This window comes from Mercenaria mercenaria, chromosome 4, assembly GCF_021730395.1.
Source record: "Mercenaria mercenaria strain notata chromosome 4, MADL_Memer_1, whole genome shotgun sequence".
Lineage (NCBI taxonomy): Eukaryota > Metazoa > Mollusca > Bivalvia > Venerida > Veneridae > Mercenaria > Mercenaria mercenaria.
In genome coordinates this window covers 51,844,055-51,871,581 of record NC_069364.1, presented here as the reverse complement: position 1 = coordinate 51,871,581, position 27,527 = coordinate 51,844,055, and the positions used below count along the sequence as shown (strand labels likewise).

General features: G+C 36.0%; 1 protein-coding gene across 1 annotated transcript in view; it reads left to right on the top strand.

Moving 5' to 3' along the window:
• Positions 1-27,223, top strand: part of LOC123551685 (uncharacterized) — a 40,259-nt gene extending 13,036 nt beyond the window's left edge. The window contains exons 3-12 of the mRNA XM_053541165.1: positions 584-1,592; positions 4,573-4,689; positions 4,860-4,997; positions 5,466-5,609; positions 6,271-6,423; positions 7,454-7,521; positions 13,473-14,172; positions 17,036-17,173; positions 17,668-18,609; positions 23,070-27,223. Of these exons, the coding sequence (XP_053397140.1) occupies positions 767-1,592; positions 4,573-4,689; positions 4,860-4,997; positions 5,466-5,609; positions 6,271-6,423; positions 7,454-7,521; positions 13,473-14,172; positions 17,036-17,173; positions 17,668-18,609; positions 23,070-23,527 (3,684 nt within the window). The 5' untranslated portion in view covers positions 584-766 and the 3' untranslated portion in view covers positions 23,528-27,223. The remainder of the gene's footprint in view (positions 1-583; positions 1,593-4,572; positions 4,690-4,859; positions 4,998-5,465; positions 5,610-6,270; positions 6,424-7,453; positions 7,522-13,472; positions 14,173-17,035; positions 17,174-17,667; positions 18,610-23,069) is intronic.
• The last annotated feature ends 304 nt before the right edge of the window (positions 27,224-27,527 follow it).

The following is a 27,527-nucleotide window of genomic DNA, read 5'->3' as shown; positions in this document are numbered from 1 at the left end:
TCTCGAAGCGAAATAACTGAAAAGGAATACACAAAATGACTTTGATGAAATAGACATGATTCATAAACGAAAAAGTATAATAGATCGTTAACTGACCCTCTCACAATTGGTTTAAACGAACGACATCTTAAGCAACAATCTTCGTGTCCACTACATGTTTTACCGTTCTATTCCATACAAGTGAAGACTGAAAAATAGTCTCAAAAGGTTGTCCGATTTAAAAAGAAATACATTTATTGAGGGAAAAAATAACAATTTTCAAAATTGTTGTTAAAACGATATGAAACCTAATTATTTGAAACTGCATCAAAACGAAGATATGTACATTATTGTAACAGGTTGGACTACGCAGAATATTTGTATTTACATTGTTTTGTAGAATAATATTCAATTTTCATATAAACAACTCTTTCTTTCTGTGATTTGGTGATGTTCAAATTTCAAAATTTCAAATATTCAGATACAAAAAATAACACCAATTCCGCTGATTAGCCATGTTCAAATAACGCCGAACGTGTGGTTTGAGGTGTAGACCTCAAATGCAAACTTGAATATATTTTTATTATACATGTGCTTTTTTCAGTTGTAGATTCATATTCGTTTAAGGTCTCATCACAAGGCATCATAGGTAGAAACGAAAATATGTAATCGATGCTTCCTGTACATGAAAGCGACACTTACCTTGCTTTACCTGCAATGGCTTGCTCACAACGGAGCTCAATTTAACTTTTGATAAAATTCTTTCGTGCGTTTGCATGGCACAATCATGGGAAATTGTCAGTCTCTTCAAGTCAATATAGCCACAAACTGCAAATTTGTTGGACGAGATAAAGACCTGGAATCATGTATGGACTTGCTTTCCACGAATAAATCAGTTCTTGTTTTTGGAATGAAGAAAATTGGAAAGTCGAGATTTATTGAAGAACTATATAAACGGTTATTTAAACAGTGTAAAAGTAAAAAATACGTGTGGAAGGATTTTGAATTAGACAATATAGACTCAGATCATACGCTATATTCTTGGTTTATTGAATTTCTGACTTGCATAAATGCGCGTAAAGAAAAAGAGCGTTTTGAAAACACGTATCCATCAGAAACAATCGCATGTAACTCTTGCAAGAATTGCAAACAATCTGATAGAGACAAATGTATAGTCCGGAATTATCTAATAAACAAGGCTACCGATGACTTAATAGATGCCCTGGGGAAATATGAAAGTGAAATTGTACTTTTCCTAGATAATATCGACAAGATTATGGACTGTCCAGAATTGAGAGATTGTTTTCTACATTTTTACTATAAATCAGTAAAACTCGCTATGTTGCAAACAGTTCTCACGTCAGCAAACAAACTAAAACTAAAAACAAAATGTTATGCATTTCTTGAACTCAAACCATTAGATAATAGAGCAATTCTGGAATTGCTCTTTAAAATGACTGAAGAAAGAGAAAACAATTCAGAGGAGGAAAAAGAACGTGATGGAACTGTGAAATTCTCGCCAGAATTTCAGGTATTCACACAAGAGAACGGACCGTATATTAAGGCAATTGTTAGTTTATGTGACGGCCTCCCTTTAGCTGCAGCAATGGCAGGTAACATAGAAATTATTTGTTTAATTTTACCTTGTTAATTTAAAGTGTAAAACAGTATTTCAATCTATAAGGTTTTTAATGTTTAATATCGATTTAGTTTTATATGTTAAATATATAGTCATGTTAAATTAATTAAGAAAGCATATCATTCTATTTTTATGCTTCATATAGGGGGGAGCAAATAGTCGTCGCTTCATCCGTCCGCCCCGCATTTTATGACGTACCATTTGTGTAAAAAGTCTTAAATCGCTCGAGCGATATGCACGCTGAGCGTGTAAATTTACACTTACCGGGTATCTCGGTCGGTAGATGTATAAAACTGCACGTAACTAATGGTCATTTTCTAACTGCAGACGTACAAATGATGACATCTCTAATGACAGTATACGGGAATTAAAATGAGCTTTCTTAAATATCAAATAAACGTGAAGATTTTTTTAACCGTCGATAACAATAATGAATAATACTGCAAAACGACCGATTTTGAAAATATTTTTACTTTAAGTATACAGTTTAATAACAGAACACAGTAGAATACCAGTGGAATTTATTTAATCTTCAAAAAGAGATGCACATAGTTATTATCTCTGTGTTCCAGTAGGATGATTTTTTATCGAGATATTGCCCTATGATTATTCAACAATATTATACTATAGTATAATTCTTATCCGGAGTATGTCTGGTCACACTACACTATATATTATTCCTTATATATTCTATATAAAACTAACATTTTTAAAGAGCTACTAAACATAGGTAGACCCATTTCAGAGAACACATCCTTACCTAATTTTAAAGAGTTATGATAAAACTGATATAAAAGTAGGGGTGATGTATCTTCTAATAGAGATTTCTCTTGTCACATTTGCTGACTGTAAAGTCACATCAAAATCACACTGCTGCGACCTGGAAGTACTACAGATACTAAAATTGAGTTTCACTTCACCAGATACAACCTCGTGTTCCATTTTTTCTACCAAATTGTCAAAATATACATCCAAAATAATATTTAAAAAAAGAACAAAAAAAAAAAAAAAAAAAAAAAAAGAAAAAAAAGAAAAAAAGAAAAAGAAATAATAATAATAATAATAATAAAAAATAATTTAGACCTCTGTGGCCAAGTGAAAAATTAATGTTTGAAAACGTGTCCGCCATTACTCAACTAGAACAGACGGCTCCCACGCTGGTTCTTTCACTATAGTTAAGCCTATAAGAAAAACTGGTTTTCTGTTACAGTCTCAATTACATATGTATAGTGACAGTAACAAATCTGCATTAAAAACACCAAGTTTTAGCTTGCTTAAATCAGTTTTCATGATTTTATGGCATTTTCAGTAACGCGTGTCTCTGCGACAATTTTCCAAAAAAATTGCCGTCGCGACATAATTTTTAACCAGTTCTTCTAGACTAAGCGTGGGCTTATTTTCCCCTATTTCATATATTTTTACTATAATTTGCACGTAAATTACACACTAACACTGTGAAATATACCAAATGTCCCCTCTGAAAGCTATAAATGGGCGAAAATTCAGTGAGCAAATATGCAAAAGTTACACACAAAGGAAAAAGCAGTGAAAATGTGATTTCTTTTTTTTATCAATTTTTGTAGCAACATTTCAATGAAACGCTCATTTTGTTACCAAAATCTGACCAAACTAGCCCATTTTTATTAATATCTGGACAAATCTCAATTTTTGCCCACTACACTAAATAGTATTCCTTATATATTCTATATAAAACTGACATTTTTTAAAAAGCTACCAAACATAGCTAGACCCATTTCAGGGAAAAAATCCTTACCTTATTTTAAAGAGTTATGATAAAACTGATATAAAATGAAAAGATAAGTAGGGGTCTTGTATCTTCGTATGGAGATTTCTGTACAATTATGTCAAAATCACACTGCTGTGACCTGGAAGAACTATTCATACTAAAATTGAGTTTCACTTCACTAAATACAACCTCTTCCCACTTTTTTCTACCAAAATGTCAAAAATACATTCAAAATGAAATTTAAACAGAAATCAGCTTTAAATTATATCTCTGTGGCCATGCCAAGTGAAAAATTAGTGTTCAAAAACATGCCCGCCATTACGCGACTAGACCAGATGTATCCCACGCTGGTTCCTTTACTACAGTTAGGCGTTCTCAGCAACCACTTGTTGACATTTAACCATACTTCTTCATCAAAAGAAGTGCATGTAATCTTCGTGTTATGGTCGTAGGATTTTACACTGAGTTATTGTCCTTGATTGTTAAACAGTAGTATATTTAAGAAATAGATTATAGCAAAAGAGTGTTTTAACACTACTTATGTACGGTGGGCGGTTATACGTTGGACGTAATTATTTCACGAGGGCGCGGCCCGAGTGAAATTATTTGTACGAAGCATTACCGCCCAAATGTGTAAATAGTGTTTAAACACGGCTTTCTATAAATTATTTCGATTCTAATATGCCCTTAATCTAAACTAGTAGATAAAATATACTGGCGCTCTTTTTTGGTCGCAACCAATACATTGTGGTCACCGCACGTTAACGTGACGCCATTCTAGCGTGAGCGTGTTTTAACAGAGAAAAGCATGTTAGAATAGAGTACAATGCTTGTTTAAAGTATTTCTCAGCAACCACTGGTTGGAATTTAGCCATATTTCACAGGAAGCTTTTCTATTTAGAGGAAATGTGCATATTACTTTCGTGTTTCCCTTAGATGATTTTTCAATGATTTGCCCTTTGATTATTCAACAATAGTATGTTACAATACAATTCTTGTCCGTAGTATTTCTCAGCAACCACTGCCAGGAATTTAGCAATAATTCATAGCACATTCACTCAGCTGATTGATTTAATGAAGTTGATCTTATTGGATGATGCATGAGTTATGAAACATATTTTATTATTCTTGTATAATAATACCCCGTGCTACAAAAACAATGCAAATATATTATACAGAGAATAACAAGGGAAAAACAAAATTTCAGGGTTGCTGTTGACCGAAGACGATGGCTTACTGACACCTGCAGACCTTGTTGAATTTCTCATACATATAAGACAACAGGCTCTTAGTTCAGACAGCTGCCAGCCAGATGAACGATTAGGTCAGTATATACTAGTACATATGATTTAGAAAATAGCTAAAATGTGTGCCATAAGTCATCACCATAATAATTACTTAAGGAGTCAAACGACATGTTTCAAATACCAAGTCTCAAATAGTCATGAGAATTAAATGAATATCAGCTTCAAATTGACCTTTCATTCACTACAGATATCTATACAGAAGAAATGAAAAAGGTAGTGGAGGATGTTGCATTGTTTTTCCATTGTTTAAATGAAAAGACGACCGGTAGCTATTTCAGTATTGACGAGGCTGTGGAAGCTTCAGGTGCTGCTGGAGATAATGCTGGTAGGTTGAATATAGAGCTGTGTGAAAATTTCACTATATTCATAATCATATAACAGACAGCAGTGTCCAAGAGGGCCGTAACAATTCTAAACATATTTCGCTCCAATATTCCATCGCACATCTCTCTCTCTCTCTCTCTCTCTCTCTCTCTGATGTATAGTCATCATACATTCAACTAACTTGGAATTTTGAAACAATGTTACTTACTCATTTGGAATTGTACAGCCAAGTTTTGTGACGTTACTGTTATTCGCTCTTTCTCTTTATGGATGACATATAGAGCATCTATTTCCGAAATACTAACATGACAAAATCCTGTTTCTTTTCGAGAACGAAATAGGATATCTAGTTAAGAAACATGAACCATGTAAAATAAAGGATATTATGTATGATATTGTATTGCGTAAATTGGCCTCATCATGACAATGTGGCTAAAATACAAAAAAAAAATGTACTTCCATATTGCAGCAACAGGGTCTGTGGTAAAACACAAGATACTGAAGACCGGTTTGGATAGATCTATCCTATCCATGCAAAACCTGCGAGGGAAGCAAAAGTTGAAATGGCACGGAATATTACGAGAGTGTCATGCTGCATTAAAAGCCACTTATGGTAGGCATTTAACTCAGTACATATAGTGTAAAAACACGTATTGAATGTCTTGCTGGTCAATAATTAAAAGTACCTTCATAAGTTATTTCTTTTAGGTGATAAAAGCAATTCTTAATAATTATCATAATCTTTTCAGTGCGCTTTATTGTTAACGTTATAAACAAGAATAAATTGAATATGCAAACTCGATTTTATGTCCATAAATATCAGTTACACCGTTCTCATCGTTGAAATACTCAGGCCGTCATATTCACTTTACATTTTAAAATAGAAAGATGTGGAAAGCAACATGTCGCTCTACTCGACAGAAATGAAAGTTTGATTGAGTCTGTTAATGGACGGTAGTGGCAATGAAAGCTACCATCCAAGCCGTCTAATATTTTACTGAGTAGAACTATTTAACACTTTATGTCAATCAATGACTGATTTTAAAGATACCACTTTCTTAAGCTAGACCTTGGGTGTATTTTTTTTCTCGAAACAGAGTTACCTATCAAGTTATATCTTAAGTTAAAACCTAGCTTTGTCGTATTCAGACTTCGTGAAATAGGACCCTGATACCAACACAAGCTAATAGCCATAGAACGAATATAATAAGCCCCTGATTCCCATTTCATTTTTCTACGATGGTTTCAGTTTACTTCACGTTTGTATTGAACAGGTGTTGACTCTGCAAAAGATATGATTTTGAAGTTCATGAAGGAGAATGCTAAGAACGCAGGTCTAGATTTAGATGAAGAAACACTCTGCGACCCAACATGTCTTGCGTTGGCCATCAGACGTCTCACTAACCAGATGGAACCCTCATCACCAGGTATATTAGTTGTTATACTTCAAAAAAAAGCAACAGAAGATATTCGATAGTGAACGCAGGCGGCAACATCTGAATTATTAATCAAGTCTTATATAAGAAATATATCCAGATTTTAATTTGGATATGGAATTCATTGTTTAGTTTTCTGTCTCGTATATATTTCAAAATAACATACTGTTAATAATAAATCATGAAGCGCTCGCATTTCATTTGCTACGTAGGATTATAGCAGCTATATCCTATGATCACCCAACATAAGTACACAAGCATAGGAAATTGGACTACCTCGTGTGATGACTCGACATTAATAACCAAGCGGTATACACTCGAATGTTCCGTCCATTAGATAAATATATCCTTAGGACAGCCAGTACATGTTTATGCAATCTCGCCAGGCATACATATGTTTATGACAACACAGAAAGTGACGTCACTCGACCTTCAGCTATTTCCGGAAGTAAAGAAAATGAAAGTAGAAATGCTAAACTTGAAAACGAAAGCCGTATTTTGATTCGTAGCTAGTCAGTGGTCACGCGCAGAGGTCATCCCGTCTAATTGTATACGCGTGAACTTCTTTTTTTTTTGCTATTGTGGAGTCAATTTTCAGCATTTAGTAACGAATTGAAATTACCTAGACATGTCAACTTTTCATCCATGAAAAGATATTTGAGCTCCGGATAAACACAAATCCAACAGGGGTCGCAACGGACCAATGGTACATTGATAATTTTGGAACTTCATCAAATCGCTGAAAAGGTCGTTTTTGATGTTGTCTGAAAGTGTCAGTATATGCCTCGGATGTAAGATAAAACCGTATTTGAGAGCTACAGACCTAAACATTTCAGAAATATTTTCAAAATAAATTTCGTATAATAAATGTTGATTCTGCGGAAGCGTGAAAGGGCCATCAAGGATATAGGAATAAGACAACAGTAACGTAAGAGCTGTAAATATATGTTCTTTGGAATCTGAATCTGAAAAATTCTACCAAACAGTATGATTAAAATTAACACATAATTGTTATATTTAGTGCAAGCCACAGAGGACGATGAGAAGGAAAGAATGTCTCTACTGAAAGAATATGAAGTGGCTAGCAAGGTATATACAAAATATTTGTGGCTTAGCACAATTTTGAAAGGAAACATCTTCAACGATCTTTTATTGTCGTTTTGTTATGTGCAATCTGTTTAGCGCAGTTTACATGTAGTGTTTAACGGGAAGTAATAATGAGACAATAGTTCAAAGTGTATGGAGAGATATCCTACTCATTTATGCGTCGGCGACGGCGTCCCCGTCCAAATTTGTTTCTAATTTTTCGTTTCACTTAATTTCTGCATTTACTCTATCGTTTCGCTTCAAAAAATCACATCATGACACAAGAGACTTAATATTGCCAGGAATTTTTGTGCCCCCACCCATGAGTGGTGGGGGCATATAGATTTGATCTTGTCCGTGCGTCCGTCCGTCCGTGCGTGCGTGCGTCCGTCCGAAGTTCGTGACGCGCCTAGCTCAATAAGTATTTGATATAAATTGACGAAATCTTGCATGAGTCTTTATCGTGACATGAACTTGCGCACCTCCTATTTTTCGTCTGACTCCGTCCCCTATTTTCAGAGTTATGGCCCCTGAAATAGTCACAAATGCACATTTTCACCTTGTGACACGCCTAGCTCAAAAAGTATTTGATAAAGATTCATGAAACCTTGCATGAGTCTTAATCATGATGTGAACTTGCGCACCTCCTATTTTTCATCTGGGTCCGCCCACTATTATGACCTCTGAAATAGTCAAAAATGCACATTTTCCCCTTGTGACGCGCCTAGCTCAAAAAGTATTTCATATAAATTGATAAAACCTTGCACGAGTCTTTATCATGACACGAACTTTCGCACCTACAATTTCTATCTGGCTCCGCCCCGTTTTTTCAGAGTTATGGCCCCTGAAATAGTCAAAATTGCACATTTTCACCTTGTGACACGCCTAACTAAAAAGTACTGCATATTAATTGATTAAACTTTGCATGATTCTTTATTATGATATGAACTTACGCACCTCCTATTTTTTATCTGCATCCGCCCCTTATTTTTAGAGCATGCACAAAACTTTGAGCGATCCGTAGCCATTTGAGCGTGACTTTAGTCAAACTTGGTTGAAACTTATTCATGCGTAGTAAATCGTACTAAACGTAGTTATCCGTACTGAAGCGTACCGTGCCGTAGTTTGACATGATGTCAAAGAAAGTAGTAATGAAAACGCCAGCTACACGTGGCCTATATATATTAAACTTACCAACCCGTTATACCCCAGTCACACATACGGCACGGATAGCTACGTACCTCAAAGTAGTAATCCGTATCAATCCGTACCAATCCGTACGGCTGTGGCACGGATCGATACGGATTACTACGTTTCTATCCGTGGCTAGACGTAGCTATCCGCGCCGTATGTGTGACATAGGTATACCTAAATCTTAATGCGAACGTAGTCCTGCGTATTGATCCGTAGCTGAAAGTAGTTGTCAGAGGCTGTCCGTACCTAAGCGTAGTTCCACGTAGTTCACCGCAGATCCGTCCACGCGCTGGGCAAGTTGCCAGGTGCAGTAAAACGTAGTTCAATTTAGTACGCCGTACCTATCCGTACTTATTCGCGCCCTGTATCTTTTTGTTCCCCGTTTCTCATCATTTTTTCCTGTACTGATTAAGACGTACTGCTCCGTACTTATCCGTGTCCGCACCCCCACAGACCAATCCCATCCACACCGTACCTCAACGCACGGACGTATCCGTATGTGTGACTTTAGCTAAACTAAAAAATAAATACAGGACGCAGATAAGTACTACGTTGAACTACGTTTTATGGCGCCTGGCAGCTTGCCCAGCGCGTGGACGGGTCTGCGGTAAACTACGTTGAACTACGCTTAACTGCATTCAGCTACGGATCAATACGGCAAGGTACGTTTCAGTACGGATAACTACGTTTTAGTACGTTTAAGTTTCAACCAAGTTGGACTAAAGTCACACTCAAATGGCTATGGACCGCTCAAACTTTTGTGCATTTCCAAAAGTTGGAGAAACTTGTAAATTTTGGATAATTCTTGAATACGTTTTGACCATATGTTGGTATGGATTGATACGGATTACTACTTTGAAGTAATACCACAGTAACACATATGGCGCGGATAGCTACGTTTAGCTACGGATAGAAACGTAGTAATTCGTACCGATCCGTACCTGAGCCGTAAGGATTGGAACGAATTGATACGGGTTACTACTTTAAGGTACGGTTCAGGTAAGGATCGATACGGATCGATACGGATTACTACGTTTCTATCCGTGGCTAGACGTAGCTATCCGCACCGTATGTGTGACTGGGGTATAAGGCTCAGGTACGAATCGATACGGATTACTACGTTTCTATCCGTGGCTAGACGTAGCTATCCGCGCCATATGTGTGACTGGGGTATAAAAATATGATTCCAACTTAAAATAGTTGTCCGACATCATCATCCTCTTCATACGACTAAAGCACCAATATTTCATGAATTATGCATCTCTTATTTTTAGAATATCAGGTCAATGTTTTTGATATACTTTTACTCTATCCCTGTTTTAATATTTTGTATTAAAACTAAAAACATTTTTCTCGTCATATGACAGAAGGGTCGTAAATATTTCAGGAATTATGCCACAGTGGACGTATTTAAACAACAGTGACCATTGTTAAGCATAGTTGTGCATATTGTCCGAATTCTCCGGTTCGATGATTTCCAATAGAGTTATGATCCATTATTCCTGAATTTAATGATGTTTTAGCTGGTAAAAACATAAATTTTCTGTTCGCAAAAATGTGATTTTCTCATAGACACCCATTATGAAAAACCAGGGTTGTAACAAATTCTACATTGTAGAAAATAAATGATCTAAACTTGCAGAACTACTTTAATCAAGCACTGAAATACCTCTTACGCTACTTTCCCTGCAATGACAACCTCTTGCAAAACAAAAATGACCGCGGAAATAAAGGCCGGAGTAAGGACTTCGATGTAACTGATCTAACCCTTTTTAGTGATAGAGCCTGGAAAACGTTACACTTATTTCAACGATAGATGCTGCCGCCACAAGGGTCCGGGGTCGAATCTCAGCAAATACACAGCTATATTTCTCTAGTTTCGGTCGGTTTATAAGCGTATGGTCGGTGCTAATTTGTGAGATAAAGGAGAGAACATGACATTGACTTGAGCTAAAGGTAGACCAGATCAAATTTAGAATACAATATTTAGGACATAAATTGAAAAATATTATATATTTAATTCAATCTTGGTAGGTATACTGAATTCAATACACATGTACTAAATGTATATACTAATGACCTTGTTTCATTTCTAAGAAAATTAATTTGTTTGGGTTAAGTTCCTTTTTAAAAATATCATTTCAGAAAATAAATAAATTATACAAGTTTCAAGCTGTATAGTATTATTATGTTTTATTTTCTTAATTTGATATACAAATAATGGAATATTTAAAAGTTTGTCTGTTTAGTTTTATCAATACATTTAGCATTTCATTGTTTTATTCTTGTTTTATTCTGTTTTTCTAGACGAATGTTTAAATATGATATTTATTCTCATTTTTCGGATGGAAATATTTAATTTCTTTTAAAAGCTTTATCGGGTTCCGCAATTAATAAAAAGGATTAAAAATCTTGTCGTAAAAGCTTGGATGTGCATATGCTTTTTATCTCATTTCTACTTTAAGACAATATGGTCGTTTTTTTTCTCATTAAATATTTATGTAGCATGAAGTTATTGCTTTGAAATGTTTGAAAATGTATATGTTCAATTCCGTCTGTGAAAGCAGTTGAGAGAGGGCATACAATGTAATAGAATTGTCACACTAAGAGATACAAGTAGCATTCAAACATAATTTTATAAACCTTTTAATTTGGAAAAAAGAAACGATTACAAACTGGTTTTCCAATTCTATATTAAATGCCAGTTTCACTATATCTTATATTCTCTATTGCTCGTTATCTTACCTTGACACTTTGTACATGTATGTGTAACGTTTACATCCTGATACAAAAAAATATTTGTTACAGTCAAAACCGTACTTTGAAAGAAACATTGATAATATTATGTTTAACCTTAATAGAAACAAAAAGAATATTTATATTTCATTCAAAATGTCTAACAATGCTTTAATCATCACAACGATGTTATGTTGACGTCACATCAACGTGATATTTAGCGCCATGTACGCATCAAGAAATAGCGCTTTCAAATTTCATGAAATATTTTACTTAATAACATGTTTTAAACGAAATGTCATATTGCACAAATGTTTTGATTAATTTATACACATACTGAATTAGTTATTCGCTTTGCTGAATAATTCGCAATAATTTTCGCTCGAAATGAATTCTCCCGCAACACGTATTACCGTTTCCGGTCCTGGCGTGTTTTAACAAATACCTACTATTGGCGCCATGCTTGGGCGAAGAAACAGTTCCATCATATTTGATATACATTTTACAATAAAGAACATATAAGAATCGAAATAATTTATAGCAAAACAGTGCTTTATCACTATTTATACACTCGGGCGGTTATACGTCGTCCGAAATAATTTCACCCGGGCTGCGCCCTCGTGAACTTATTACGCCCGACGTATAACCGCCCATTGTGTATAAATAGTGATAAAGCACTGTTTTTGCTATAAATTATTTCTTAAATGATATCATTTTAAAACGTCAGGAATGGCGTCACCATCTTGATAAAAATATCTCTGGAACAATTTTGGTTAATATGGTTTTCAATGTAATTAATCTAACAAAGATCAGGTCTCTTCTATTGCAGCAATGAATATTCGGCATGAATGTGTTTGTTTATTTATTTCGGTGGCCATATTAAAACAGACATTTATATTAGATTGATCAGAATAATCCAACTTCTTCATTCCTTTGAAATGTAACCCATTAATTTTTAATAAAAAGAATCATTTGAATCTGTTTTGAATATGTGAACATTTGACGGTCATCAATACCATTTTAGGTAAATGAACTATAAAACCCTCTGTAAACTATTTCAATCAATATAAGGAGAGATCTGTTATAGCTATGATTAACTGAAAAATAATAATACCTCTTCTACATGTTCATAAGGAGGGGCTCATCTTAATTTGGATACTCTCTGTAACAAAATAACGTATTTGGCAGACTTATATTAGGATGCATGTATGTTTTATTTGATGGAGTAAATGATCACTTTATATTGTTTTCTTAATCACAAACATGAAATACATGATTACTAGTAGTTCGTAGGACTTTTTTAAATATGACGGAAGGAGTGCACCAACCCCGACGTATTACATTTATTTTGTATTGAAGAAATAAAATCACAGTTTGCTGCCTCTAAAAGAGAAGGAGAAGATTTGGATAAAAATGTCACATGAATTCCTTTTTTTAGCTTCAAATTCAACGGTATGGCGTATGAGGCTAAATTGCATTTATAAGACACCAACGTCATCAACGTCGTCATTAAATTTACTGACATCATGCTCAGACCGGTGTCTGCATTTTAAAGTTGCCTGAAGAATAATATAACATCATGTTATAACTCAACCTATGCATAATTTTTGGGTTACGAGTTTCAAGTAGTCCGGCCTTGGCCAAATGGGCACTTTGTATTCAAACATTAAGCAGTTGTTCCACAACATCAACCATATCATATATAACTAGGCTTTTTTTTCACTCAGAAGCATTGAAATAGTCTAATGCGCTGTAATCCTGACAGCTCTCATTTGAATTTTCAATAAATAGGACGATAAGTGGTATTTATCTTCCCCTGATATCAGTATCATTCAGATTTATAACAAAAAACAATAACCCCGTCATTGTCAGGTGATTCTTTTAAACTGTATTAACCAATGATAACTGTTTAATATATAAAACTAATTCGTTTAAAAACTTTCATGTATGGAAATGCCAGAGTTATTCAACCTATGATTTATTTGGCGGAAGTAGATAATTAATTTGTCTTATACAATTTACAGATGGTTGCCACGACAAAGTTTAACACGGAACAATCATCTGTTTTGAAAGTCACCAGCACAGCACCCTATCATAACCAGAATGCTGGAAATCTATTTGAAGAGCCTCCACCTAGCTACACTTCAACTGACCAAATTAATCATTTGCCCAACCTCGCTATTGAAACTAGTAAACATTTCGTAAATAGCACATTACCACTTGATAGTTATGCTTCATTTGTAATGTCAAACCTTCGATCAGTCAGCAATCCATCGTTTAGTTCACAAAGTATACAACAAAATAGAGGAGCGGATACTCAGTTGATGTGTAGTCGACAGGCGAATTATGACAATAAATGTTTACGTAGAGCTAGATCAGATCCAACTTGTTATTATTCCGAGAACAATGTATCTAGGCAGCCAGTGGCTAAACCGAGGAGAGAAATAGACACATCAGTGGGTGACTCTTTGACAGGCCAACCGGCAATGAATTATATTCCACCAAGCCCGGGAATTGTAATGCAAGAGTTGAATAAGGTAGATGCCATTCGTAGTCCTCATGAACATGCACATAGAGACAGGAGAATGCAAGGACAATCATTTAGAAGTAGGTTATCAATTAACCTAAGTGTACATAAATCAAACGCAAAAAGATCACCTACGGCTATAATCAGTCCTATGCGCCGATCTCCACCTAATGTCAAGGAGAAAAACTCATCACCAGGTAACATAGACTTTTTATATGTCTGTTTTACTAATGTTAGGCTTAAAATGAGAAGAATAGAAAGTATTGAGCAGAAATACCCATAATGGTTGCGAATCAGGTGATTACAATCTGATTATTCAATAATTTCACTTTACAGTTTGACATCAAAAGTTTAGTACACAAGGTTGCTTTAAAGAATATTTAAAATAAGGGAACGATTACAAATTCAAGGGAAGATCTGCTATATAAATTAACTAAACATAAATTTTCAGATACAGATATAAAACCACTGGTACCAGACCAGAAAGAAAATGCCACTGTACAACTGTACAACTGTACATATTATTCACTACCCCTAGGTATACTATAAGAACCATGATCATGAACGGGAAAATGTACTAACCCATTTCAATCGCGCATTTCTCACTTTAAACGCGTAGTTCGGTAAATGGGTACTTTGCATATTGAACAAGTCCGTCGTGTACAAGTCACATTGTCTCATTTATGCTTTTGTCAGCTTTACAGAAAAAACATGGATGATCTTCCCCAGTGAACTTGACACGGCCGTGTGCAAGTGTCAGGTGAAATGCAAACAAACATAAACAGAATGTGAAATATTCAGTTATGCGATAAAATGAAACAGCTTTCGAATACGGAAATTTCTTAATCCGAGGCATGTACTGACACTTTCAGACAACATTCAACAGAACCTTTTGAGCGATTTGACGAAGTTCCATAAATCTCTATATACCCTTGCTCCGTTACGGACCCCTGTGGGATTTGTGTTTATTCCGAATTCAAATATATTTTCGTCGATATAAGGCTGACATGTCGTGCTAAAGGCCAGGTATTTTCAAATCGTTAGAAAATGTTGAAAATTGACTCCCCACTGGGGAAAAAAAGACATTTTGACGGGGTGAACCTGCATGTGACCCCTGACAATCGACCAATGTAAAGGCGACTTTCATTTTCAAGTTAAGTATGTCTACTTTCATTTTCTTTACTTCCGGAAATAGCTGAAGGTCAAGTGACGTCATTTTCTGTGTTGTCAAAAACATACATATGCGTGGCGAGATTCCATGAAAATGTGTCCGGTGTCCTAAGGATATAGTAGAAGTTAACTTGTAATATAATTTTACAGACGGTTGAAGCGACTCAATATAACATGGAACTTTTTGCAGTGATGAAAGTCCATAAAGAAGTAGAAATTCAAAAAGATATGGAAACAGTCCATATACTGACGCAGGAAAAGCCAACAAACTAGTCACTCAGTACTCCGTTTCTGAGGACAGTGATAGCAGTGATTCCGAGTGAGTCTACAATTCAAAAATATTGAGCTCAGACAAACAGAAGGCAGTCCACCCCCAGATACAAGTCATTCAGGATGCTCAGAAGCGGAACCAGTACTCTATTATATTCAGAATAGTGGAGAAAGGAATGTTTCCGACCAAATAACATACAGTCTACACTGAACTCTGCTCCACCAAGCTACACTTCATTGGATCCGATTGATCACTTTCCAAACAATGTTACTGAACCCAATAGACAATACATTGATAAAACCTCGCCACACGTTCAGTCAACAGCTTATTGTATGATTTCCAAACTCTACAAGAAAGTACATCAGTAGATAATCTGATGATATACAGTCGACAGAGGACGTATGATGATCAAAGTTTACGAAGAGCTAAATCAGATCCAAACTCTAATTTCGAGAACAATACATCAGTACATGGACAGAAAGTAATAGATAAACCGAGGAGAGAAATAGACACATCAGTTGGTACCTCCCTTTTTACAGGCCCGACAGCAATCATTGATATTCCACCAATCACAGAAATCGTAATGCGACATTTAATTAAGCCCGATTTCATATATAGTCCAATGAACATCCAAATACAGATACGAGAATGCATGATCCAATCCAGCGGATAGCTGAACTTAAGGAGCCAATTCCTGACATATCTGTAGAATCTGCATTTGTCCGATTAGGTTTTTCTACGGATGGGCCGGCGCACATGTCTTATAAAAAGTCGTTTAATAAAGATCTCCAGGCCGATCAGGAAACTTTCAACCAGATTTCACATATTACATCGGCTCAGTCTGATGGTCAGTATCACCAAATCGCACAAAAGTGGGCTTCGCCACCATTTCAAGGACAATCATATGGAAATAGGTTATTAGTTAACCAAAGAAAGCATGAAGCAAATGCAAAAAGACGATATCCTACGGCTGTAGTCAGGCCGATGCAGCTACGCCAATCTTCTCCTGTTTCAGAACGCACAAAGTATTATTTAGTATTGTTATATTTTATGGTCCTTTGGGATCATTGAGTCCATTCAACATATGTGTAATGGCGTTTCGCTTGGGCCGGTGCTGGTGGTCGTGGGGGTATTGCACATTTCATTGCCTCTCATGAACAGATTCAATCAAACCGATTCTGCTATTATTCTTCTGGGTTGCATTCTTTGCTTCCAAATGATCCTTTTACAGATTTATTACAAGCACGACGCCGTCTGAATGTATTTATATAACTATTTCATGAATATGTAATTTAAAGACGATATTTATTCCTTATTTATGTCTGCATTCTTTGTAAAACTAGAAAAGGTGTCCTACCTTTAGGGGCGCTCGTGATACGAGTGGCCCAATCAGCGAGATCCTGTTTAAGTGGCTTCACATTATGCTCTAATCCAAATTATCTGTGATAAATTCTAAGTTTATATCTATTGAAGTACAATCTGTAAAATAAAATGACAGCTTTCATATAAAGTTAACTGAGCTAAAGTCAGTTGCGCTGAATGAAATACTCAAAGGTAAAAATAAAATAAATGACGAAAATGTCACGATTCTACTTTAAAACTGAAACTTTAAATTACAGTCAAGCCGGGTTTGTTGGACCACTCGTGTTCCTCTGACTTTGAATTAGAAAATGCAGCTCTAGATGATGACTTACTACAGGTATTACTGGATGACGAACCATGTCTAGAAAACGGAAGATTTAAAGATTACAACCCAGGTTTACGTTTACCTTTAGCCTATTATTTATGAAATTATGTAATCGAATCTAAACTATACATAGAAGGTTTCCCATAGTTTACTTTAACTAAGAACGAAGGATGCTCATGTAGTAGACAATCTTGTCAATTTCGGTGATGAAAGCATCCAAGCCGTACACAGTGTTCATGCTTAATACACGTTACGTTTCTACTATCAGAAATCCATCAATAAAATAAAATTAATCTATCATATATTAGTAATTTTTTAAGGTGGTTTCCAAAACGTAGCCGTATACAAGAGTAGCAAATAGATATTGTTTGCCAATCAGTTTCAGATTAGACTTAGATATGTAGGAAACTGTTTTTCTTGGAGTCTACTGCTTCACAACTGAACAAAGTGAAGAATCAATCATTATTTTAAAGTGTAACTAGATTAAATATTTTTAATAATTTGAAATAATTTATTCCAGCAAGCTTAATATATCATTACATTTCATAATTAAATATATTTTAGGTGTTGCACATACGACAAGTAGTACATCGACAAGGTGTTCAGATGAAACATATATGCGACTAGTAATGTCTAGTGAAAATATTGTCCAGGTGTTTGCTGCTGTAACCAATTGCCATGAAAAAATTCCCATATTAGTTTGCCTGACAAAGACAAAATGTACAGAAGTTCCAGAAGAGTTCGAGGGATTTCGCGTGTTGCAGAAACCTTTCTATCCATCATCGCAAGAATCACTCAAAGCGGAAAACTCTGTTGATATTAGTTTTAGAGGAAGGAAGTACAACAGATTTTTAAAAAAGATGAAAAACATTAACGAAACAATAGCCTTTCATGCAGATAAACTATTTCAGAATCATTCAAACTTAGAAGCTATAAGATTGAGTTTAGTTCGCGCCACCCGACTTGGTTTTCGAAAGAGACCATGTATCGTACTAGTTTGTCGCTGTAAGTCTTATATTCCATTTGGTGAGTATGCATTTCCAACAGAATTGCGACATCCAAAGCAAAACTTTACTTTTAAAACAGATGTTAGAGAAGGATATTTCATTTTGTGTGTTAATGGCCACGTCATAACAAGATACGCAAATGAATGGAATAAGGAACTTGCAATGGGTTGCAGCATAGGGCCAGAAAAAGACAAGTATAGTGCTTCTATCGGGCCGTTTGTTAACATTAAAGAGACGAACGAAACATGTTTACTTACAGTTAGACATTTATTTCAGCCACTTGATAAACCTAGCGACCAAATAGTTGGAACAAACGTTGTTCAGCCAGCAGACGGTGACCTGTCGAGACAAGTACAAATGCCGAATCGGCGGTGCGGTACAGTTAAGGCGGCAGAAATGAATGAGAAAATTGACGCAGCTTTGGTTACGATATGCCCCGAGCGTATTCCAAGTCGAGGAAACTTTGTTGATGTGAGAAGGGACGATCTCGATTTTGCAGGTAAGAATCTTAGGTTTGCTCAGATACTGCATTATTTTTGTAGATGTGTACGCCGGGGTGGGTAGGGGGAGGGGGGGGGGGGGGTTGGGGCGTATGCACAGAAATGATATTTTGCATATTAGGAATGACATATCAAATATCTACCAAAATCCAATGATACAAACCTATTTTTGGGGTAAAATGTTGAAAAATGTATCAAATGTGCGAATTTTTAGAATTCCCTCATAACTTCATATATACTTATCTGAACATGTCAAAATATTAAAGAATAAGAGCAGAGTCTGTTACAAGTCACTGAAAATTTTATTTGAAATAATATGTATCCAAAATGGCTGCCAAATCCAATATGGCCGCCAAAATTTATGGACATTTCTGGCGTTGATTCATAGTATGTTTTATACTGCATCTGAGTGTGTCAAACATTCATATGATAACAGAAAAGTATAACAACGTTCACTAGACATAATCACTAAAGCAATTAATTCAATATTACATCATAAATCCAATATGAGTGCCTTATTTCCAATATGGCCGCCTAAAAACAACATGATAACCCACAATTTTAGCATTATCTTTACGAAATGGTTATCGCATCCCCCTTTTTGGCAAAGCTTGCATTTTTCATTACATCAAAATACCCTTGAATGTCCACTATTTTTTCGGCTCGCTACGCTCGCCAACTTGCATATATCTGTACACAACCTTTGTATAAAGTCTGTTGTTGACCGTCTATATCTCAAAAGATCAGTGAATTGAGCCGTGGCAGCTTTTTACAAAATTTACCTAACATTTTATAGTTGAATCTGGCGATTTTACAGACGGAAGTATCTATCAATACAGAGGACTTTATTTACTGAAAGTACGTAAAGATTAGTGAATATGGATTAGGTGCTGATATGATAAATGCGTGCGTTTGTTAGCTCTATCGAAGAATAAGTAGAATTGTCCTACTCACCTTGGCGTCGGCGTCGGCGTCGGCGTCACACTTTGGTTAATTTTTTCGTACCAGTCCAGATTTTGACAAAAGTCTTTTTGGGATAAAGCTTTGAAACTTTCAGCACACTTGTGTACCATCACAATGTCCAGTTTTTGGAAAGAGGACATAACTCCATCAATGATTTTGGCTGAATTATGGCTCCTTTTAGCTTAGAAATCTTGGTTAAGTTCTTCGTACCAATTCACATTTTGTGTAAAGTGTTTGACATATGGCTTTGATTTCATACAAGTCAATGTTTTTGTCGTCATAATTCCCATCTGTAGGTAAGAGTAACTCTGTCAACTATTTTGACTGAATTATGGCTCTTTTTGCATTTGAAAATCATTTAAGTTTTTCATACCAATCCATATTTTGCCTAGCCTGTTTGTCCTATGGCTTTGAAATTTGACCACTTGTTTGCCATCATAGTCTACATATGTAAGCAATACTACATAACTAGGACAAAGAAATTAGTAAAGTTTCACATACCGTTCCATATTTTGTCTGAACTGTTCTATATATGGCTTTGAAACTTGGAACACTTGCTTATCATCAGGTCACACATTACCATATAGTGCAAGACTTATCCGAATCCACAAATGCAGGTACATTGTTTGTCTTATCTATTTGTTTCTTTTGTATGAAAACATCTGGTTATATTTTAATTCTATCCTTATATCAATGCTTCGAATAGTCGAGCAACAGACAGCTTTTGTTTTTATTATGGACTTTGTACGAGTATTAGATCTAGCCTTATGAGGAATAAAACTAACATAAGTAACTTTGTATTTTTACATGTAACTGCATATGAAATCAAATTTTACAGCTGTTCCTTTCCCTTTCAGTATATTTTTCAATTACAGATATCTTGTGAGAAAAATTCAGAGTCACGCTACAGCTGCTAAAACAGAAAATTTATTTTGTCGTGCTTTTTTTAAACGCCATGACGCCATTTCCGTTCATAGATGCAATTTTCCTGCACTTTCCTGAATTTAGATTATATTTAAAGTGACCGAAAAGCGTATTTTAACCCCAATTTCTAATCTTTTCTATAGCTGATGCCTTATTCACATTTGACCTGGGCACTGGCTATATGTTAGTGTACGATTTTCCGTGCGTTTTGGGCATCTTAGGTGGCTACGGGCTACGGCGTATGTGTTCACATTTTATACGAGCATCGTGCCATTTTGTACAGGCTCTCAGGGAAGGTCGGTAGAAATCCGTTGGGACGCTGTGCGGAGATAATATTGAAATCGTGCAATTTCAGTGCAGCTGCCATGCAGTCTCCGCAGGCTTCCCACGGAAATTGTACGACGCCCGTACTGCTTCCGTGCATGCAGAGCTGCGCGGAGAAGATAGCTTAGAAAGTCTCGGGGTCAGTCCGTCCACCATCTCCCGAAACAGGTGTGGCTTGACCTTGAAGTAACCTTTGAAGTTTCCATGCGATTTCCGCATCAGCTGGAGATGGCCAATAAATATAACCATCTGAAAAATGTTTTGTCCATATCAATGCCACCGCACGGCAATGGAGCGGCCGCTGTAGGTTTACCACGCGATGATTGCTTAATATCCGTGTGATTTCACAGGTACTGCACGGGTAGCAAGCGGCAACCTTGCATCAACTGTGCGAAGGTCCCGTGAGTCTACAATATCCGTACGATTTCTTTTGGGCACAAAGTCCACGTAAAATCGTGCGTTGGTTACACGATCACCGCACAGCCTTTTAAATATGCTCGTGCGGGGATTGTACAATGCCATCTGCGACATGTCTACGGGCTAAGATGTTACTTTTCACTAAACAAAATCGTAGAGGCTGCGGAGCCCGTGAATCCGTACGAAAATCGCACTGCCGCCTCCTGCACGGAAAGGAGGATACGAGCAGTCTACGGGCTCCGCAGTCACATCGCAGGTCAAATATGAACTAGTCATTACTTGCCAAATATTCTCAACTGTGTACATGTACATGTAATTATTCTTTGTATCATAGAATATGATTTTTAGTAAGATCAGAACATTACTTTTATGCGAAAATAATTATGTATAGCTATATACCTTTTCACAATAGTGGAATGAAATGTATAAAAATGACAGTTTAAGTTTACATTAATTTTCTAATAAATGGTACAATGTAAACTTTGTTTCATAAACAACAATGAACTTTTTTCTATGCACATCGAATCTGTCAAATATTTTTTTAATGTTGTATCTTTCTTAATCTTACTGATTACAAATAAATTAACTGAACTTACAAAGACGGTATATTCTACTAACTGTTCACAGAAAAAAGCGATAAAATGAGTCGCATATCTACGCATCAGTAAGCTTTCAAATACACGCCAAATCGCACGAAATGACTTCTTGATTTAATTTTTTTTCTTGGGGAAGCCCCCATACCCCCTCCTGCGGGAGGGAAAACCCTTTCGGACGGCCGAACAGGCGGAACTACATTCCAAACCTACTTTTCTGCAACTGCATGCTAATGTTTTAAAACCTGATTGGCAAGTACAGCAAACAACAACTTCCATGAGAATTGTTCCGCATGTCCGACGTGCAGAGAACTTAATTGTGATAACTCGTTTGTACCGGATTTTAGTGCTGACTAAATTTTTAACAAAGTTCACTACATCTACGAAAATAATAGGTCAGAAATCAGGAATTGTTTGATTATTTGTGAAGAAATAAAGGGTAACATAGCAGAATATCTCCTGGTCGGTAGACTAATTCAGAAATATCAGTTTTGCTGAGAAACAGTTAAATTTGAATGTTAAATTTTTAGTAAACAACCTGATTACAGATGGCAAATTCAAATCTAAGGAAAGTAACTATGTAAGTTAGACATGGAAATCCAGTAAAAGAATGCATTCTTACGCGCATGCTTACTAGCCTAAGAGTGTATTTTGACATTGAAAGAGAGTTCATATAGAGTTATCCTTTAAATAGCAATTTTATATATATAGGTTCAGTTCCAACCCTTTTCTCCCAAATCTAATTTACAGATTTAAAACGAAAATATTTGCAGTACAGTTAGAGTACTTTAAAATGCACTATAAAATGGTATCAATGGTATTTCTGTATATCTTTTTATACAAGCAATGTTGACAAGTCATTGAAAACAATGTACAAGATAAGTTTAAACATTTTCAAGCTTCAGAATTCCAATTTACTCATAGTTATAGGCGTATTACCAATATTCCAGAATATCGCTGTTTTATATATAGTTTCCAACTTTTTAGCCCCGAAAATCATACTTTACGTACTTAGAGTTTGGTAGATTTTTCACTGTTGTCTCAGCACATTTCGTAGAATATGAAAACACAAAAACCATTTCTGTGCAAATTTTTCCTTTATTTGCATTTTTGACACTAGTTTTACTGGACTATTAAACCATGCTAACAGTATGAACTTGACAGTAAGAACATGAATTAGAACATGCAATTGGTTATATCAGTAGTAGCTATCCAACTGGTTTACAATGTATTTATAGGTTTTACGGAGCACCAATATCCAGTATATGACGATGGAAGCACACAAAACGCAACCGAGTTTACTGCCAACGACTTTTTATTTGACAGAATTATAAAATTTGGCAAAGAATCTGGTTTACGCAAAGGTACTCTTCGAATTTCAAATATGGCGATAAAAGTTGTAACTGAAATCGGAAGTATACAGCATGGCGGTCGGTCACAAAGCCGAAAATTATCAGGCCAGCTTCAGGTTGATTCGTACGCAAGAAAAACTTTTTGCCAAGAAGGAGACTCCGGGTCGGCCGTTTTTCATGTTGATCGGGAAAATAAACTACACTGCATTGGTATAGTAACTGGGATAATGTCAGACTTAACCTGTGTGGTTACCCCAATTCAACCAATACTGGAGGGCCTCGGAACAAAAATCAATAAAACATTGGAGTTGAAAAGCTTCGTTCATGAAGACATGGAGGTTTGAGGAAATGTAGGTAGTTCTTCATGTTCTAAAAATCGGAAGTAATGACACAACGTTATATTCCGGATAACATGGAATAAAGCGTGGAAACTAAATTTATTTTATGAATTAAAGGCATAATGTGATTAGATTTATTAAAACTGAAACGAAACTATCCTTCTTAAGATAGATATGTTATCTTAAAGTTTGACAAATTAAGGTGATTCGTGGGTTTCCTACGAAAATTTTGAAGTATGAGATATAAGACTGATATTAGATTTCCCTTGAAAAATACATATGCCGCCAGGTGGCGCTCCTCAAAGGAAATTTGGACTCGAAACGATTTTCTCCAAATGTAAGACAGGAGATTGTAGTACACACAGACCTAATATCAGTCTTATATCTCATACTTCGAAACTTTCGTAGGAATCCCGCGAACCACCTTAAATAGTTCCAAATGATATCCTAAAATTAGCTGGAAATCTATACATTTTATTTCACTATATTTAAGACGAGATGTTTATTGACGAGTGTGAGGAGTTTAATTTAGGTCTACATTATAGAAAAAATCCCTTCAAGAAATTTCCACAGATTCAGATAATGAAAACCTGTGTAAGGTCGACCTTCAATCAGGGCTGTTATATTTCGATCTTCTCAGATCGTTCAGCACGACTTTTATGTCGTGTTACTGGTACTGTTTAAGTTCTCAGCATGAACATTTCGGCCTGGGTGGTTCCAATACTCCCGCTTTCATAGCTTTGGGTATTGTTTAATCACCCCTTGGATATGGTGCCTGCATTTTTAATTTTGTCTTTTGGCAGTTCCTGTGATATGCAGACTCCATAACCTCAGATCCCCTTTCTAAATTCCAGTTTGTTTAGTTCTGCTCATTGTTTTCTCGTTTAGGGCAAACCCATTATTTTAACTGGGGACCATACGCCGCTTTTCGTGGAATTACACGCTAGTGTATCATTGAAGGTTCCATGTGCGACGCCGTATGAACACATCTGCGGATGTCTCTAAATTGTTTTTTGTACTTTTAGCATGTGTAAATGTTGAGTTCTGCTCAACCCGTGGCTAGAGGGCGTGGAAGGTAGCATGCGTTTTAACTACCATCCATGAACAGGCTCAATCAAGCCGAGCTTGCAACATTTTCGTTTTTGTTGTGTTGAGCGACCTGTGGAGTTTCCACTTTTTCTATTTTATTTTCACAGCAGCGTTGTTTGTGCCGTGTGGCGGCCGTAAAAAGTCTCCCCGTACATTCAGTCAGGGCTGTTATATTTCGATCTTTTCAGATCGTTCAGCACGACTTTTATGTCGTGTTACTGGTACTGTTTAGTTTCTCAGCATGAACATTTCGGCCTGGGTGGTTCCAATACTCCCGCTTTCATAGCTTTGGGTATTGTTCTGCTCAACCCGGGGCTAGAGGGCGTGGACGGTAGCATGCATTTTAACTACCGTCCATGAACAGGCTCAATCAAACCGAGCCTGCAACATTTTCGTTTTTGTTGTGTTGAGCGACCTGTAGAGTTTCCACTTTTTCTATTTTATTAAATCAGTCTTGCAAAAAGTCACGTACATCTTTTTGCCTTTGTCGAATTATCAGGATTTCATCAAATTTTATACTGCAGAATAAATTTTGATCCAAAGGTGCAGAGCTACTTTAAAGCTACATGCAAGGTTGCAAATCATTTAACAGTTCAGTAAAGGTTAAAGTTAATATATGGGAGGTTATGTTTTTGAATGATAAAATGAAGAAAAAACTTACTTTGACTTAGAATGTGTTTGCGAACATGACTAATGACATGGTAATATCGGCTAACACTTTTTTTGTAACTTATCAAAGAGTTATATATAAATATATTAAGCAACGATTTTTGTTGTTATTATTTATTATTATTATTATTATTATACCTGATTTATTTAGCGCCCTTTTCATAATAAACACGTTCAAAGGCGCTTTACATATAGCAAACGCAGCCATACAGGGCGGGAAATTCATCCTCTACTAGTACAATTTGTTGTTATGTTATACATAGGTTGAGACATATTGATTGTTTATTACATAATTTGATTAGTTAATCCGTAATGTTTAGTGTGTTGTCGGACCGAGACAAGTTAGATTTTGTATTAATTATTTCATTTTCGATTCTACTGTTATATCTGACTTTTGTGATTCATCTTGAAATAACATTACATATCGTTATTGTGTATTATTACTCATAGATTACTCATAGAACATAGTGATGCTTTTATAAGCATGTGCTGCTTTGAATGGGCACATTCATACGAGGGTCCTGTTCTGTCACTAATGGGATTCCGTAGTTCTATCCCAGGTATTTTTTAAAACTCTTCATTTCACGTGAATGGTGTGTCCGATAGCTAACGATATCCGTTTATTTTGTGCAAATTGCTTTTCAAATGACCGAGTTGTTTCAAATTGAAATACATGCAGTCATACACACTGACCAATTTACTTGTCAAATTGTAAAATTAACGAAAAGACTGAAATTCGTGGCTATATTAAATGCCAAATTAGGCTTGGTATAGATTCAAAGCAAATATTTGATAAACTGTGTGGTATATATTGACCCCAGGCCATTTCAATGCGCACAGGTTTTAGGTGGGTTAAAGCTTTGAAAGCTGGGAAGTTATCTATCGAAGATGATATCCGTTCTGGTAGGCCTAGAACCTCTGTTACCAAGGCCAACATCGCTGCTGTAAAAACTGTGGTCGAACAGGATGCGCGATTGTCGTTGAAAGATATAGCTAGTTGTACTGGAATATTAGAAGGCAGTGTGAAAACTACTCTGAAAAAGCGTTTGGACCTAAGAAAGGTTTGCGCTAGGTGGGTATCCCATTTGCTTACTGAGGAGTAAAAGAAACAACACCTTAAATGTGCCCGGGAACTTTTGAAAACATATAATGGCTGTGATAGTCGGGTTATTTCTAACTTGCTAACAGGCGACGAAATATGGATGCACACGTCTGAGCCATAGAGAAGGGCTGATAACAAGCAATGGAAGCGAAAAGATCAAAAACACTCCTGTTTTGCCAAGAGAACCGTAAGTTTGAAAAAGATGTTGTACGCAATTTTATTCAATTCTAGTGGGCCAGTCGTTTGAGTGCCTTGTCCAACTGGTCATACAGTCAATGGACGATTATACAAGAACTCTGTACTGAAGAAAGTGAAAAAGTTTTACAATAAGAAACGTCCAAGCAAAGGATGGTCATCTTATATATGACAACGCCTCCTCTCACAAGTTCGAGGTTGTTAAGTCTTTTTTTGGCTTCTGAAAAGGTGGAAGTTGTAAACCATCCGCCTTCTTCACCTGACAGGAGTCCCTGTGACTTTTTTTTTATTTCCAAGGCTTAAGAAAATGCTTTTTGGAAAGAAATGTAAGTCTTGAAATTCTGTCGGCAGCGCCATTTATCAGTGTCTCAAACAGATACCAAAAGAAGACTATTTATCTGTTTTTCGCGAGTGGGCAAAAAGGTAACAAAATGTGTTTCGGTGAACACTTTGTAATAAAAAGAATTTTGATAAAACGTAGCACTTAAGAAATCCGAACCCAAAAGACAGAACTTTTTGCAGGACCCTCGTAATCCACCCGAGTAAGCCTAAAATGATCAATATTAAATAAATATTTCAAATGTATAAAACCCTTTCTCAGAATAAATCAACAAGTACATTAATAAAAACTATTTTAATACAGAAAACATTGTTGCGTTTTATGTTGCACATGATGTTGTGCAGCTTGAGTTTGATACTTCATGGTATGATGCGGTACGGGAGGAGTGTACTAAATTATGTAAACGTGCATGTTCTTTATATAGCTAAAGTGAGTGTTGGTCGTCAATGAAACAAGAAAACAAAAGTGATTTTGTTGTAAACAATAAATGTGACCGTGGATCTTCAATAGAACAATCAAACAAAAGAGATTGTGCTGTGTACAGTTATACGGACTGTTGAATCTAAAAGAAGAACATTTGGAAGCGTAGAATGCAACCAGATAAATGGGAA